The sequence below is a fragment of the Onychomys torridus genome, chromosome 1 (genome assembly GCF_903995425.1).
Source record: "Onychomys torridus chromosome 1, mOncTor1.1, whole genome shotgun sequence".
NCBI classification, from domain to species: Eukaryota; Metazoa; Chordata; class Mammalia; order Rodentia; family Cricetidae; genus Onychomys; species Onychomys torridus.
In genome coordinates, this window is record NC_050443.1 from 178774207 (window position 1) to 178786420 (window position 12214).

The 12214-nt window shown below is 47.0% G+C and overlaps 1 protein-coding gene across 3 annotated transcripts in view; it reads left to right on the plus strand.

The window, feature by feature from the left end:
- Positions 1 to 7470: 7470 nt before the first annotated feature.
- The window catches only part of Slc18a2 (solute carrier family 18 member A2), a 34199-nt gene continuing 29455 nt past the window's right edge, over positions 7471 to 12214 (plus strand). The window contains exons 1-3 of one of the 3 annotated variants that reach the window (XM_036174050.1): positions 7471 to 7596; positions 7900 to 8032; positions 9703 to 10072. In XM_036174050.1, the coding sequence (XP_036029943.1) occupies positions 7912 to 8032; positions 9703 to 10072 (491 nt within the window). In that variant the 5' untranslated portion in view covers positions 7471 to 7596; positions 7900 to 7911. Of the gene's footprint in view, positions 7597 to 7727; positions 8033 to 9702; positions 10073 to 12214 lie in introns of those variants that run through there. The other 2 variants (XM_036174065.1, XM_036174057.1) reach the window with 2 other exon arrangements.

Here is a 12214-nt window from a genome sequence, read left to right on the forward strand (position 1 = left end):
TTAGGGGGTGGTCAGCACAACCCAGGTCATATGCATAAATGGTCATATGTGTCCATTGTTTTATTTCAATGCATCTGTATTTTAATCTAAGACAAAAATGATAAGGGTGGATCATTTTGGCAAGGAGGAAACAAGACAGACACCACAGAAAGTCACAATGGTGTGAAACAGGGTTCTGGGGTGGCCAGAGGAGCAGGATGCAGGGATAGATAGAAGCCTGGAAGTGAGAACACAGAAAGCAGAGGAGAACAAGAGCCTGCAAGCCAAAGGCAGAGTCGGGGGTGGGGGGGGGGGCTGGCAAGCCTGAGCTCCTCCTGCTAGCATGTTGGGGTTTGTAGAGACCCCCGAAGCCATGTGAGAGCCCAAAGAGCTGATCTTAGAGTTGAGACAGTGACAGGCGGTAGATTAGGATGGACGGCAGTGAGGCCTGGAATTCTGACATTGTCCCAAGTGAAGCCACTGAAAGAGTTTAGACAAGTGGCTTAGCTACCAGAGGTCATGATGCTCTTTTGACTGGGTAAGGAGATACATGCAGAAAGCCTGGGTGGCTGTTGTGGCAGACACGGGGTGACTCTGACAGCTTCTGAGAGGGTGGAGGAGGGAGCCAACAGCCCAAGTGATGTTCTGTGGCTCCTTGCAGAACTCAATTCCAGCAAATAGCCTCAGACAGGTTAGTGATGCTGTTAAAGTCATCAAACCTAGAGACCCGAGTTTGCAGATAATGCTGCACCAAACGGGTGATTGGATTATTATGTTACAGCACCTGTGGCTTAATTTCATTGGCCATCCGTGAGGCATCCTTCAAGCAAATTGACATTTGCTTTGCTTGTTCCTCTTAAAGTCAGAACAATTGATTTGGTTACATTTTATACACAAGATTTCTTTCCTGGTGTAAAGGCCTCAGAAAAGTGGAAGGATAAGAAATACACTCTTTAAAGTTGTAGTCTCTTTATTTCCGTTGGTGTCATAAAACAAAACACATTCTAGCTAAATGGGACTGAGAATGGCCGAGACCTTCTGGTGCCTTGAAGAAAAGTGAAGTTGGCTACCATTTGGAGAAAATAAACTCCTCCAAGCCAAGGAAGCTGACGCCATTTCCATCTACAACTGTAGATCTTTTGTTCGGATATTGTCTTTGTTGAGAACCAACTCCTGGAAGCTGTTCTCTGATCTCCACATATGCTTTGTGGCACAGTAACCACTCCCTGAAATAAATAGAATATAAGGCAATTATTTTAAAAAAAAAAGTCTCCTAGAGATGGCATAGTGTTGAAATCATTTAAAAATATGTTTTATTGTTGTACTGTTGTTTCATTATACTAGTGAGTTGTTACATAAGTTATTTTCACACAAGGATACAATGTCCCTTGATCACATGCTCCCATAAGGCACTACTCTCTCCTTTCCCATACATTTCTTCTCTCTCTAGTGTCCTTTGTTCTCCAAGACAGTTTGGCTTCTTCCCGGGCCCAGGTGGTTTCTGTACTCGTGTGAGATGGTCTCTCATGAACTATGAGTGCATGGAGAAGTGCTGAGGCTGGAGACTACAAGCCCTAGAGCAACTAGCACAGCCAAATTGTACAAGGGAGCCTGATGTGTGTTCAGGGAAGTATTTACCAGGTGTGAGTGCCTGAATTTGGGTCTTCAGAACCTGCATAACAAGCCGGGCACAATGGCTCACACCTGTAATGTGTGCATGTGAGATGGGAGCTCCAGGCTGGTGAAACACTCTGTTCCAAATGAAGGGTAGAAGGTCCCTGAAGACTGGCTGAAACCTTAGGTTGTTTTCCTGTCTCCTCAAATGCACTACACATGTACCCATACCCACATGGGTACCCATACCCACACATGCACCCATATATGCACCCATACTTGCACATGCACCCACACATGTACCCACACTTACATGCACTCATACTCACACACAAACTTATACCCACACATTTACATGCAAGAGAAACATGACCACCTGCCAGCCTATAGCATTCTTCAGTTGTAGTTCATCTGTTCAAACAGCTACATAGTGTAGAACTTCCCAGATAATTTCAGAATTTCACTTTTAAATATGTAAATGTTTATAACAGAAACAAAGAACAAACTCTACCCAAGAGTCTTTTGCCTTTGGCCAGATACTGGCCTTCTTCTCTGAGGGTCTGTTTTGTTTGCTATCATTCCCATTAATCTGACTTGACCCAGCAAGGCCTGCCCACCCCTTGGAGATTTTTCCTGTGTGGCCTGTGCTTAGCACTGCCCACTCTGCACATAATGCCCTTACTGGGTATCCAGGGTCAACAGCTGTTTTGGTGGAAGCATTGTGGGGCTGTCTTCACAGACAGACAGCTGAATGGACCACCTGCCTCAGTTCCAAGCCCACTGTGACCAAGGCCTGCCTCTTCTGTCTACTCCTCTCCACTTTCAAACCTCACTCCATGTGCCCATCTTGCTGCCCTTCCTCCACAAAGGTAGGTCCCTCTGTACTTGATCAACTGTTCAGTGGTGTCTTGCATGCTTTACAGATGCCTGCCTGGAGACTTTGGGGAGGCACCCACTGGACCTCTCTCCTTCATATGTTAGAATGTGCTCTTTACTCTTCCCTCCATACTCAAGATTTTCTAAACTGCCAGCAGAGGTGTGTGGTTTCTCCTAGTTCCATGGTGCTTCTTCGTGAGTACCCCATTTCATCCCCAAGAGTTCCCTCTTACTGCAGAGCTTACATCCCCAAATCCATGCCTTCCCCTCAAGTTGTGAATCAAAATAATTCTTCCTCCATAAGCTGTCAGTACAGTGATAAGAAAAGAAACTAATAGAAAAATAATGTTCTATTTACTGTCTTTTCCTGTCTATGTGTGCCTCTGATAAAGTTCAATTTTATAAATTAAGCATAGTAAGATATTAACAACATTAACTCATGACAAAATAGAAACATCAAGACAAATACTCATCATACATAATCTAAAAATATCTTATTGCAGATGCACATCCTTCTTATATAGAAGGAGATGCTGTCACTGGGAAGGCCCGGTGGTGTCTCTGTGTTGTATTGAAATCCATGACACCTCTGCTCTTGGACCCTGGGGCCATTGAACACACACTACAAGGCTACCTCTGCCCATCTGACGACTGAGATGTCTATTAGGTGACTGACCATCAGGTGGACAGTGTGCATACATAAACATGCTGGATAAAGGGATGACTCATGCCTCTGGCTAGATGGGGTAACTTAGCATAAGACTTCATCAAACTGCTCAAAATGGTGGACAATTGAAAACGTATGAGTTGCTTATTTATGGAACTTTCCATTGAACCTTTTCATACCAAAGTTGGTCACTGACAGCTAAAACCCCTGCAAGGGAAGATTTGCATTAGGAGGGACCCCTGTCATGTATTGTCATGGAAACTAAAATTAGCTCAGCTCTCCATTTCCACAGAAAATGTCCCCTGTGGAAATGTGGCTTGAATATGAGAGGCTCTTCTGCTCCTAGGCTCCTGTGTGTGAACCCTTGGTCTCTAGGTGGTGGCTTTGCTTTTGGAGGTTGTGCAATTTTTAGGAGATACAGCTCTTCTGGTATATGCTGAGTCCTGGGGGTGGGGTGGGGGCTGAGGTTTCATAGCTTGGCTTCACTTCCTGTCTGAATTCTACTTTCTGATTTGTGCACACATAAGCAAGCAGCTAGCACAAGCTCCCACCGCCACAGAGCTGACACTGCCATGATGGACTATATTCCTTCAAACTCTGAGCTGACATAAACATCTCATCCCCAAGTTGCTTCTTTTTATTTATCAGTCACAATATGAGAAAGTGACTAGGACACTCCCACGGCAGCTTGCAAGGATTTTCTGGGACATAGGTGGGAGATCATCATGCTTAGTTCTCCATGTCAGTTCTGAGCAGGAACAGATGAGAAACTGAGGCACATAAGATTGGTAGCACATGAAAGTTCATTCATATAGACTGAAAAAATACCTTAGCTAGGTCACTCTCTGCAGCTCTAACTCAGGTCAGCAGATCTCAAATAACATCTGATTTAAATACCGCTCTGTCCCAGCTGGCAATGTGCTTTACCATCCCTCAGTCTTGAAGTGGAATGGAAAAGCCAACCCTGGCAGGACTGTTGTGCCCTCTTAGTCTCTGATATCTGACAAGATGAGAGAGTAAAGAGAGGTTGGGTGGAAGTGGGGTGCTGAGCCAGCCTCTTTGTGGGTGCTTAGTAAGCAAGGACTGTGCTCATCAGTGGTGAAAAGGCAAACGGTGTCCCTGGCACCACACCTGAAGAGACAGAGGTGGTTAATCATGATGAGTAACCATGGGCAGAAGTGCTTGAGAGGAAGTGGCAGTATGGTTAGTGTTTCCCTCAGAGGGACCTTTATGGAGTAGTGTCTGTGAAAACAGCTTCCCAAAGAGGTAACATTAGGGCTGGTATCAGAGAACTAGAAGGTGACTAGGAAAAGACCTTAGAAAAGGGAAGGAATGTACAAAGGTCCTGAGGCAGAGAAACACAGAGAAGAACCAGTGTGGGTGGGAGGATATGTTAGTCACATTTCCCATTGTTTGACAAAATGTCTGACAAAAGGAATTTAAGGACGAAAAGGTTTATTTTGGCTCTCTTTCCAGAAGAATGAACTCCATCATGATAGGCAAGGCAAGGTGGCAAGAACATGAAGTATCCGTCGCTTCCATAGGCAGGGAGAAGAGCGAGATGAACGCTGATACTTCACTTGCCTTCTCTTATTCAGGCTAGGATGCCATTCCATATGACAATGCCATCCATATTCAGGTAGTGAAACACTTTAGACACCGAGTCACACAGAGTGTGCTTCCCCGGTGACTCTAAGCCTAGCCAGGTTTACAACAAAGATCTGCCATCATAACTCTACTTCTTGTCAATGAAGGGAACTAAGATGTTTAGAGCCTTATGACCATAAGAAAAAAAAAGTCAATGCATTAGTCATATATTTCAGTTCACATAGTAGATGAGGTAATGAGCAAAGGAATTAAATTTCAGAAATTAAAGGAGGATACAATTTTGTTGGAAAGGAAGCAAGAACATATTGAAGCTGTAAAGCATATGCTCTCTTAGTCCCCTTGTCACTGTGATAAGCCACCCTAACAAAGGCACCTTAAGGGCCTATAGTTGTTTATTTTTTTAACTCTTTGGGGCCCACCACTTGGCTCCCAAATAAATACACATGGAAGCTTTTTTTTTTTTTTAATAATAAATGATGGGCATTAGCTCGGCTTGTTTCTAGCCAGCTTTTCTTAAATTATCCAATCTACCTTTTGCCTCTGGGCTTTTACCTTTCTCTATTTCTGTATATCTTTTCTTTCCTTCCTATTCCATGTCTAGCTGTGTAGCTGGGTGACTGACCCCTTCTTTATATATAATGGTAATATTTATAATATATCCCAAAATATTTAATTTGTGATTCAAGAGATCATTTTAGATACCAATTTAAAAATGGGTAAAGCAACTTTATTTTTTTAAAGGATTTTCTTGGGGCACTTTGGATAGAGCTCAGCAGTTAAGAGCACATGGTTTGGTTCCCAAGACCCACATGATGGATCACTAACTATAATTCCAGGAGATCTGATGCTCTCTTCTAGCCACCTATGGTACCACAAATGTGTGTGTGGTGTACATACTTACATGTAGGCAAAATACTCATACATGGAAAAAACATTTTTAAATCTTAACAAAGGGATTTTGAGGGATATCAAAAGTTTGAAACCCTGTGTAGGTTGAGTCCTGTGGGTCCAGCATACTCCCTGGAACCACATTCCTCCAGTTAGTGGGACTGGAGTTTTGTATTGTTTCTTGCATGTTACACACACACACACACACACACACACACACACACACACACACACACTATAAAGTGGTTACTTCATAAATATCTGAATGGAAAGACTTGGTCTCCTCTGGTCATTAATGTCTCTCCAGAATCCACCATAGTGCTGGTCTTGGCAGCACTCAACTGGCTGAATGAATGGCTGGGTTCTTTGTTCCACACACTGTGCTGGGGCCTACTATTCAGACATCTATGGCACTAATTGTCACTACCACCAAGCAGGAGGTTCAGTGGATATCCTCATTTCAGAGCTGGGAGAAACAAGTTGGGGCAAGTCTATATAGCCTGCCACAGTTTAATAATCAAGGAAATATCAGATTGGGGTCCCAGCATCTAGTGAGAGTGCTTACATGTCACCTATCACTGACCCTGTGGCCCAGGTCAGAGCCCTTGAGTTCTTAATTTCCAGAGCCAACACACAGGGGTGCTCCATAAATTCCATACTTCCACAGTTTAGTTTTCTGCCATCTGCTTTCTCCTCCTGAGTGTGTCTGCATCTCCCTCCCTGTTTAATATTTAAGTTTCACACATTCTGAGATTTTTTTTTCAGACCCGTGTCACTGACCTACTTTTCCCAAACACACATCTTTTATCATGGGGGAAGGGTAACTGTGGGAAGCGCAGGGGGTCTCTCTCCAAAGGAAAGAGAAGTGGAGTGAGTGAGGAGGACCACACATCACAAGGTTGCTCCAAGCAGGCTCCTGCTGACAACAGACGAACATTAATAAAACAAGGCCAGACTCCTCTGCTGAGAGCCCGCGACAAGTAACAGGGATGCTAAGTGGCTAAAAACACACCTCACAGAAGGGCCTCAGAAGCCACCCTGCCCCCGTGTGTGTGTGTGTGTGTGTGTGTGTGTGTGTGTGTGTGTGTGTGTGTGTGTGTTGAGGCATTTCCTTACTGTATACCACAGGTATATCCCTAACCAAAGATACCTCGCAGAGCAGGTCAGTCGTTCAGGGGCTCTGCCACTGTTAACGGTGGAAACCACACCCAGGCATAGCACAGAAGGCAGAAAGCTCCCTTGTCAAGGTGTCATGTACACTTCGCCTCGCTCTTGCCTAGTTCCAGGCATTCCTGCCCACCCACAGGTGCTTTTGGTGGCCACAGAGTCCCAAACCGGCTGTCCCACTAACTCTAGGGGTCTTCGCATGCCTCCATCCCCTTTGTCCTCCTTTCTTTTGTTTCTAGCTCATCTGGGAAGAGCCCTGAGCTCTAGCCTCCCAGCTGCACTCTGACCCTGGGGCACATCCCACAGCCTTCATGCATGTCATCTTGGGCAACTTTATGGACGTGGTGGCTCAAAGATGCGCACAATTCCTTCTGGCCTCTCCTGGGGATAAAAGAAATCCTGAGTACTTGCACACCCTTGGCCCTGACTCTTTCTCCAGGACCCTTCTTGACTCCTTATTCTAGGCTCCTGATGCTGTCCTCTGGAGCCCCTGCCACTGCCTTCTTGACTCCCCTCCCCACTCCTTTCCTGCACAGATCCCCAGGGTCTGCCACGGTGGGCGCGTGACTGAAGTCCAGACTGGGGACAAGAGGCGGCTCTGGGTGGGCGGAGGCCAGCGTCTCAGCCCCCCGCCCCCGCTCAGCGCTGTCCGTGACGTCAGAGCCGGACTGGGTAAACTGAGCAGGGCTCTGGGGCGCTGGGGCGGAGAAGGCGACCTGGAGCCGGGGGGTACGCACGGACTGAGGCCAGGGCAGTGTGGCGCAAGAACCTAGCAGGCATTCGCAGGCGACCGGGAGGTACGCGAGGCTGGGGAGGACAGAGACCCCTTGGGGATCCTCTAAGGCAGTGGGCGGGGTCCGGGAATCCCCGGACTCAGGCTGAGCGGGGACCTTGGGTGCAGTTGGGAGGGGCAGCGTCTCCGGGTCTTAGGTCTGGTCCCCGACGGCTCAGGAGGCGCTCCTAGGGACGTTATCCGGACGCGTGAGCGAAACCGGGAGCTCCCTGTCGTCCCGGGCCACCGCTGGTGGACGCGACTCCTTGTGCTTGTGTGGCGCGGGACTCCTGGCTGTCCCAGCCACTGACCGCACCCGCACCTGCAGCACAGCAGAGCCATGGCCCTGGGCGAGCTGGCTTTGCTACGATGGCTGCGGGACAGCCGCCGCTCGCGCAAGCTGATTCTGTTCATCGTGTTCCTCGCGCTGCTGCTGGACAACATGCTGCTCACCGTCGTGGGTACGTATGGACCTTGTGTCCCAGCCATCCGATCCCCAGCATCCCCGTCCGTGACACTGGGTTACAAGCACCTTGTCCTCAGCACCTGGCACCAGTCCTCAGCAACCCTGTCCCTGGCACTGGGTCCCCAACACCTTGTCCCCATCATCTAGCCCCCGGAGCCCAGGCACCTCATCCCCGACAGCCTGTCCTCCGCACCCCACATACCCCAGTTTATCTAAGTAGCTCTGCGGGCCCAAAAAAGTTGAGTAAAGCGCTGTGGGGAAAAAAAAAAATCCTTGAATACCAGCCAGCCTCGCCCCTGCTTCTGGGATCTGCACTTGTGGCTTCGCTTTCCTGGAGGTCAGGTCAAAACCCGTGACCATCCGATAAGCACCAGAAGTTGTGTTTCCTCGTGATAATTGCCTACTTCCCTTTGCCCAGTTCACTGCGATGAAAAAGATTTCTGTCAAAGTGGAGCAATGCACTGCCGCCCTTTAGGACAGTTAGTTACTAGGCTACTGAAAGGTGGGTTAATAGTCGGTGGAGGACTGAGTGAGTGAGTCGCCATCTAGCTCTGAAGTAAAGCAAGCGTTGGATCTCAGGGTTCCTTGTAATGGAAGCAGGACTCAGTGAGAGAGCAACTGTGGATGAGCTCGTCTGATACTTTCTCCTAACATGACAAGTTCAGACCAAATGGTTCAAAACCAAGCCGCTTAGTCCCTCAAATAGACTAAGGCCAGCCTGGGCTACTCGTGACCCTATCTTAACAAAACAAAACAAAAAAGCAAAAACAAACACACAACAAACAAGAAAAGAAAGCGGAAAGCCAAGGTGATTTACTTTAGGTAACATGGTGAAAGACCTAATGCTCTTTTTGAAAACCAGTTTTCAATGAAACAGAAAAATTGGATTTTCATTCAGGTGGTGAGTCATTTCCTCCCTCCCCACATGCAGAGTATGAGAGGATTTCCATGATAGCTTCAGCTCAGGAGAGTCAGCTGTGGGATTCACAGGGAGCCAGACGCTCCGCTGGCCTTTGTCTTCAATGTCCCGTGTTCCTGGAGTGCACAGCGCTTCTATCACATTGAGCAGCTTTGTTTTTCCATGATAGAAGTGTAAGGGATCTGCAGATTCCCCACTCACATGGGACAGCTGGTCTGCTGAGAATGTCGTTTATCGTTGCTTGCAGGGGCTGGTTCCCCCACCCAACTCCCAAAGTACATAATGGAATTTAGATGTCCGTTTGCTTGCTTTGTCCATTTCAAAGCCTGTCAAACCTCTCTGATGCCCGGTCAGCACTGACTTACTTCAGACAGTGTTTTGCCTTTCCAGCATATTCCTCTGAAGGAATGCTGTAATGAGAAACCCTATAAATGACAGACATCTCTGTGGCCAGTCATGTGAGCACAGCTGCTACCCTGTAGGCATGGTGGGACCCTCAGAATTTCTATCTATCTATCTATCTATCTATCTATCTATCTATCTATCTATCTATCTATCTATCTATCTCAGACTAAGCAATATGAAACTGTTCCAGCATGGCCTCTGAACATGGTTTCCTCTTCTGGGGTACATGGCCCACTTTTCTTGGTTTCATTTGGCTTTTCACATGACCTTAATTTTGATGGCTTTTGTCTCAGAAAAGGTTCTGATGTGATCATTAATTCTCTCTCCAACATTGTCTCCAGTTCCTATCATTCCCAGTTACCTGTACAGCATTAAGCATGAGAAAAATACTACAGAAATCCAGACTACTAAACCAGCACTCACAGCCTCCACCTCTGGAAGCTTCCAGAGCATATTCTCATACTATGACAACTCTACTATTCCCATCACTGGGAATATCACCGGGAATGCTACCGGGGGCCTCCCAGGGGAGCAGCCATACAAGGCTACCACTACACGGCACATGGTGACCAATACATCCATTATCCCTTCTGACTGTCCGAGTGAAGACAAAGACCTCCTGAATGAAAATGTGCAAGTTGGGTTGCTGTTTGCCTCCAAAGCCACCGTCCAGCTCCTTACCAACCCATTCATAGGACTGCTGACCAACAGGTAAGCTGTGTGCCTCAGATGAAAAGTGTGAGGTCATACTGTTCCCAATTGACTTCCCTGCATCCTGCTGCTTACTCATCTGTAGTAATGTAGAAAATTGGTGGATGGTGGGCCAGGGAAACCAAATACCTGAGCTGTTCATCCTCGGTAACCAGAATTCCATATTCACTTCACCTATCCTTCCCTCTGCTGCCTTAAAGATACTAATATAAAACTGGGCGGTGGTGGCACACTCCTTTAATCCCAGCACTCAGGAGGCAGAGGCAGGCAGATCTCTGTGAGTTCAAGGCCAGCCTGGTCTACAAAGTGAGTTCCAGGAAAGGCACAAAGCTACACAGAGAAACCCTGTCTCAAAAAACAAAACAAACAAACAAACAAAAAAAGATACTAATATAGAAAGCCTGACAGAAGAAGGAAGAAAACATGGGTTCTTCTAAATGCAGTTTACATCTGTCATGGCTATTCTTGAGGGGGCTTTTCAGTGGTCATAGCCATTATGGTCAGGTGGCTTACCACCTGTGTGATTGATTAAAGAAAATTAGGGTTAGGGCTGGGGCTGTAGCTCAGCAAGTCGAGTGCTAGCCTAGAGTACATTAAGCCCTGGGTTCAATCTCCAGGACTGCATAAACAGGCATGGTAACCCATGACTGTAATCTCAGCATTCAGGAGAGGGAGGCAGAAGGATAACAAGTCCCAGGTCATCCTTGGCTACATAGCAAGTTTAAGGCCAGCCTGGGCTATATGTGACCCTACCTCAAAACAAAAAACAAAAACAAACACACAACAAACAAGAAAAGAAAGCTGAAAGCCGAGGGGCTTTACTTTATGGTTTACATGGTGGAAGACCTAATAGCTGTCCAGATGCAGTGTGGGAGAGGTCAATGGTCCTGCTGCACAGATTAAACTTGAGATGATGTGGAGCTCCTAGGCTAGGTTCTTTCCCTGCTGTTTGTCACTCCATTTTGTTCTCACACCCAAAGGGAAGAGAATGGAGACTATTGTCTGAGAATCCAAGCTGCTGAAGTTGATTTTGAATTAACCTAGAAGTTATGAATTGTTTGGCACCTTCGTCTCCATTGTTGGCAGCCATCCAGCAAATGTCCTTCTACAGCCAAGGTGGCCTGGGTCTGTCTTATACTTGGAGACTCAAAGCCCAGGATAGCTGTGAGGATCGAGAGGTAGTGGAGTTAGCTTGTAATTATATCATTTAGGAGACTGATTCAGGAGGACTGCCTTGAGATAGAGGCCAGTCCAGGTTACATAGTAAATAGTAGTCTAGTCTGAGCTACATAATCAAGATTCTGTCTCTTTTTTACAATGGCAGAGAGGGGAGTGACCATCATTTTAAGCCCATGGCTGTAACACAGACTAGAAAAGGCAAGGACAAGAGCTTAGAGGATGGGGTGATGCTAAGAAGGAGGGGCTGAGGAGTGGTCAGGGAGGGGTCCTGAGGCAAAGCTACAAGGCCCCTAGTGCTAGACTAGATATGGGGTTTTATTGTGGGGCCACTGAGTTATTTCAGATCCCAGAGCCACACAATGAAGAATCTGTGAACCCAGCAGTAGGGAGCAAGAGTGGCCAGATAGTTTGTGGGACACAGTGCAAAGTGAAAATGGGGGGCCCATGCTCAAATGTTACAAAGCATTGAAGATATCAACTACAGCTCTCTGCTAAGCAAAGGCCCAATAAGAATAGAACCCTGTGCCTCTCTGGGGTTCAAGGTGTGTGAGCTAAGAAAGCCTGAGATGACCTCAGAGGGACCAGAGAGAGTATGTCAGGTCTTGCTGTCCCCCAGCACCGCTGTGCTTAGACAGCTGCTGCTGCTGTGCTCACAGAGAGCTCACTTCCTGTTGCAGTATGATATCGTGGGCTGGATACTGCCACTGAGCCTGTGTTAACCACCCAGGCTCCAGCCAGCCCTCCTATCTTCTGGGCAAGACTGCATGGCTTCCATACAAAGCATGCTAAGTAAATGAACCCAGGCATGGCTGAGAACCCACTGAGAAGCCCCATTATGGAGGTGACATTCTGCCCCTCCTCTGTTCTCCAGAACAAAACCAAACAGAGATCCAGAGTCACAGGCTTATTTCTTTTCCTTTTCAAAACTAAGAGCACTTCTTTAAATGCATCTGGTATAATTAC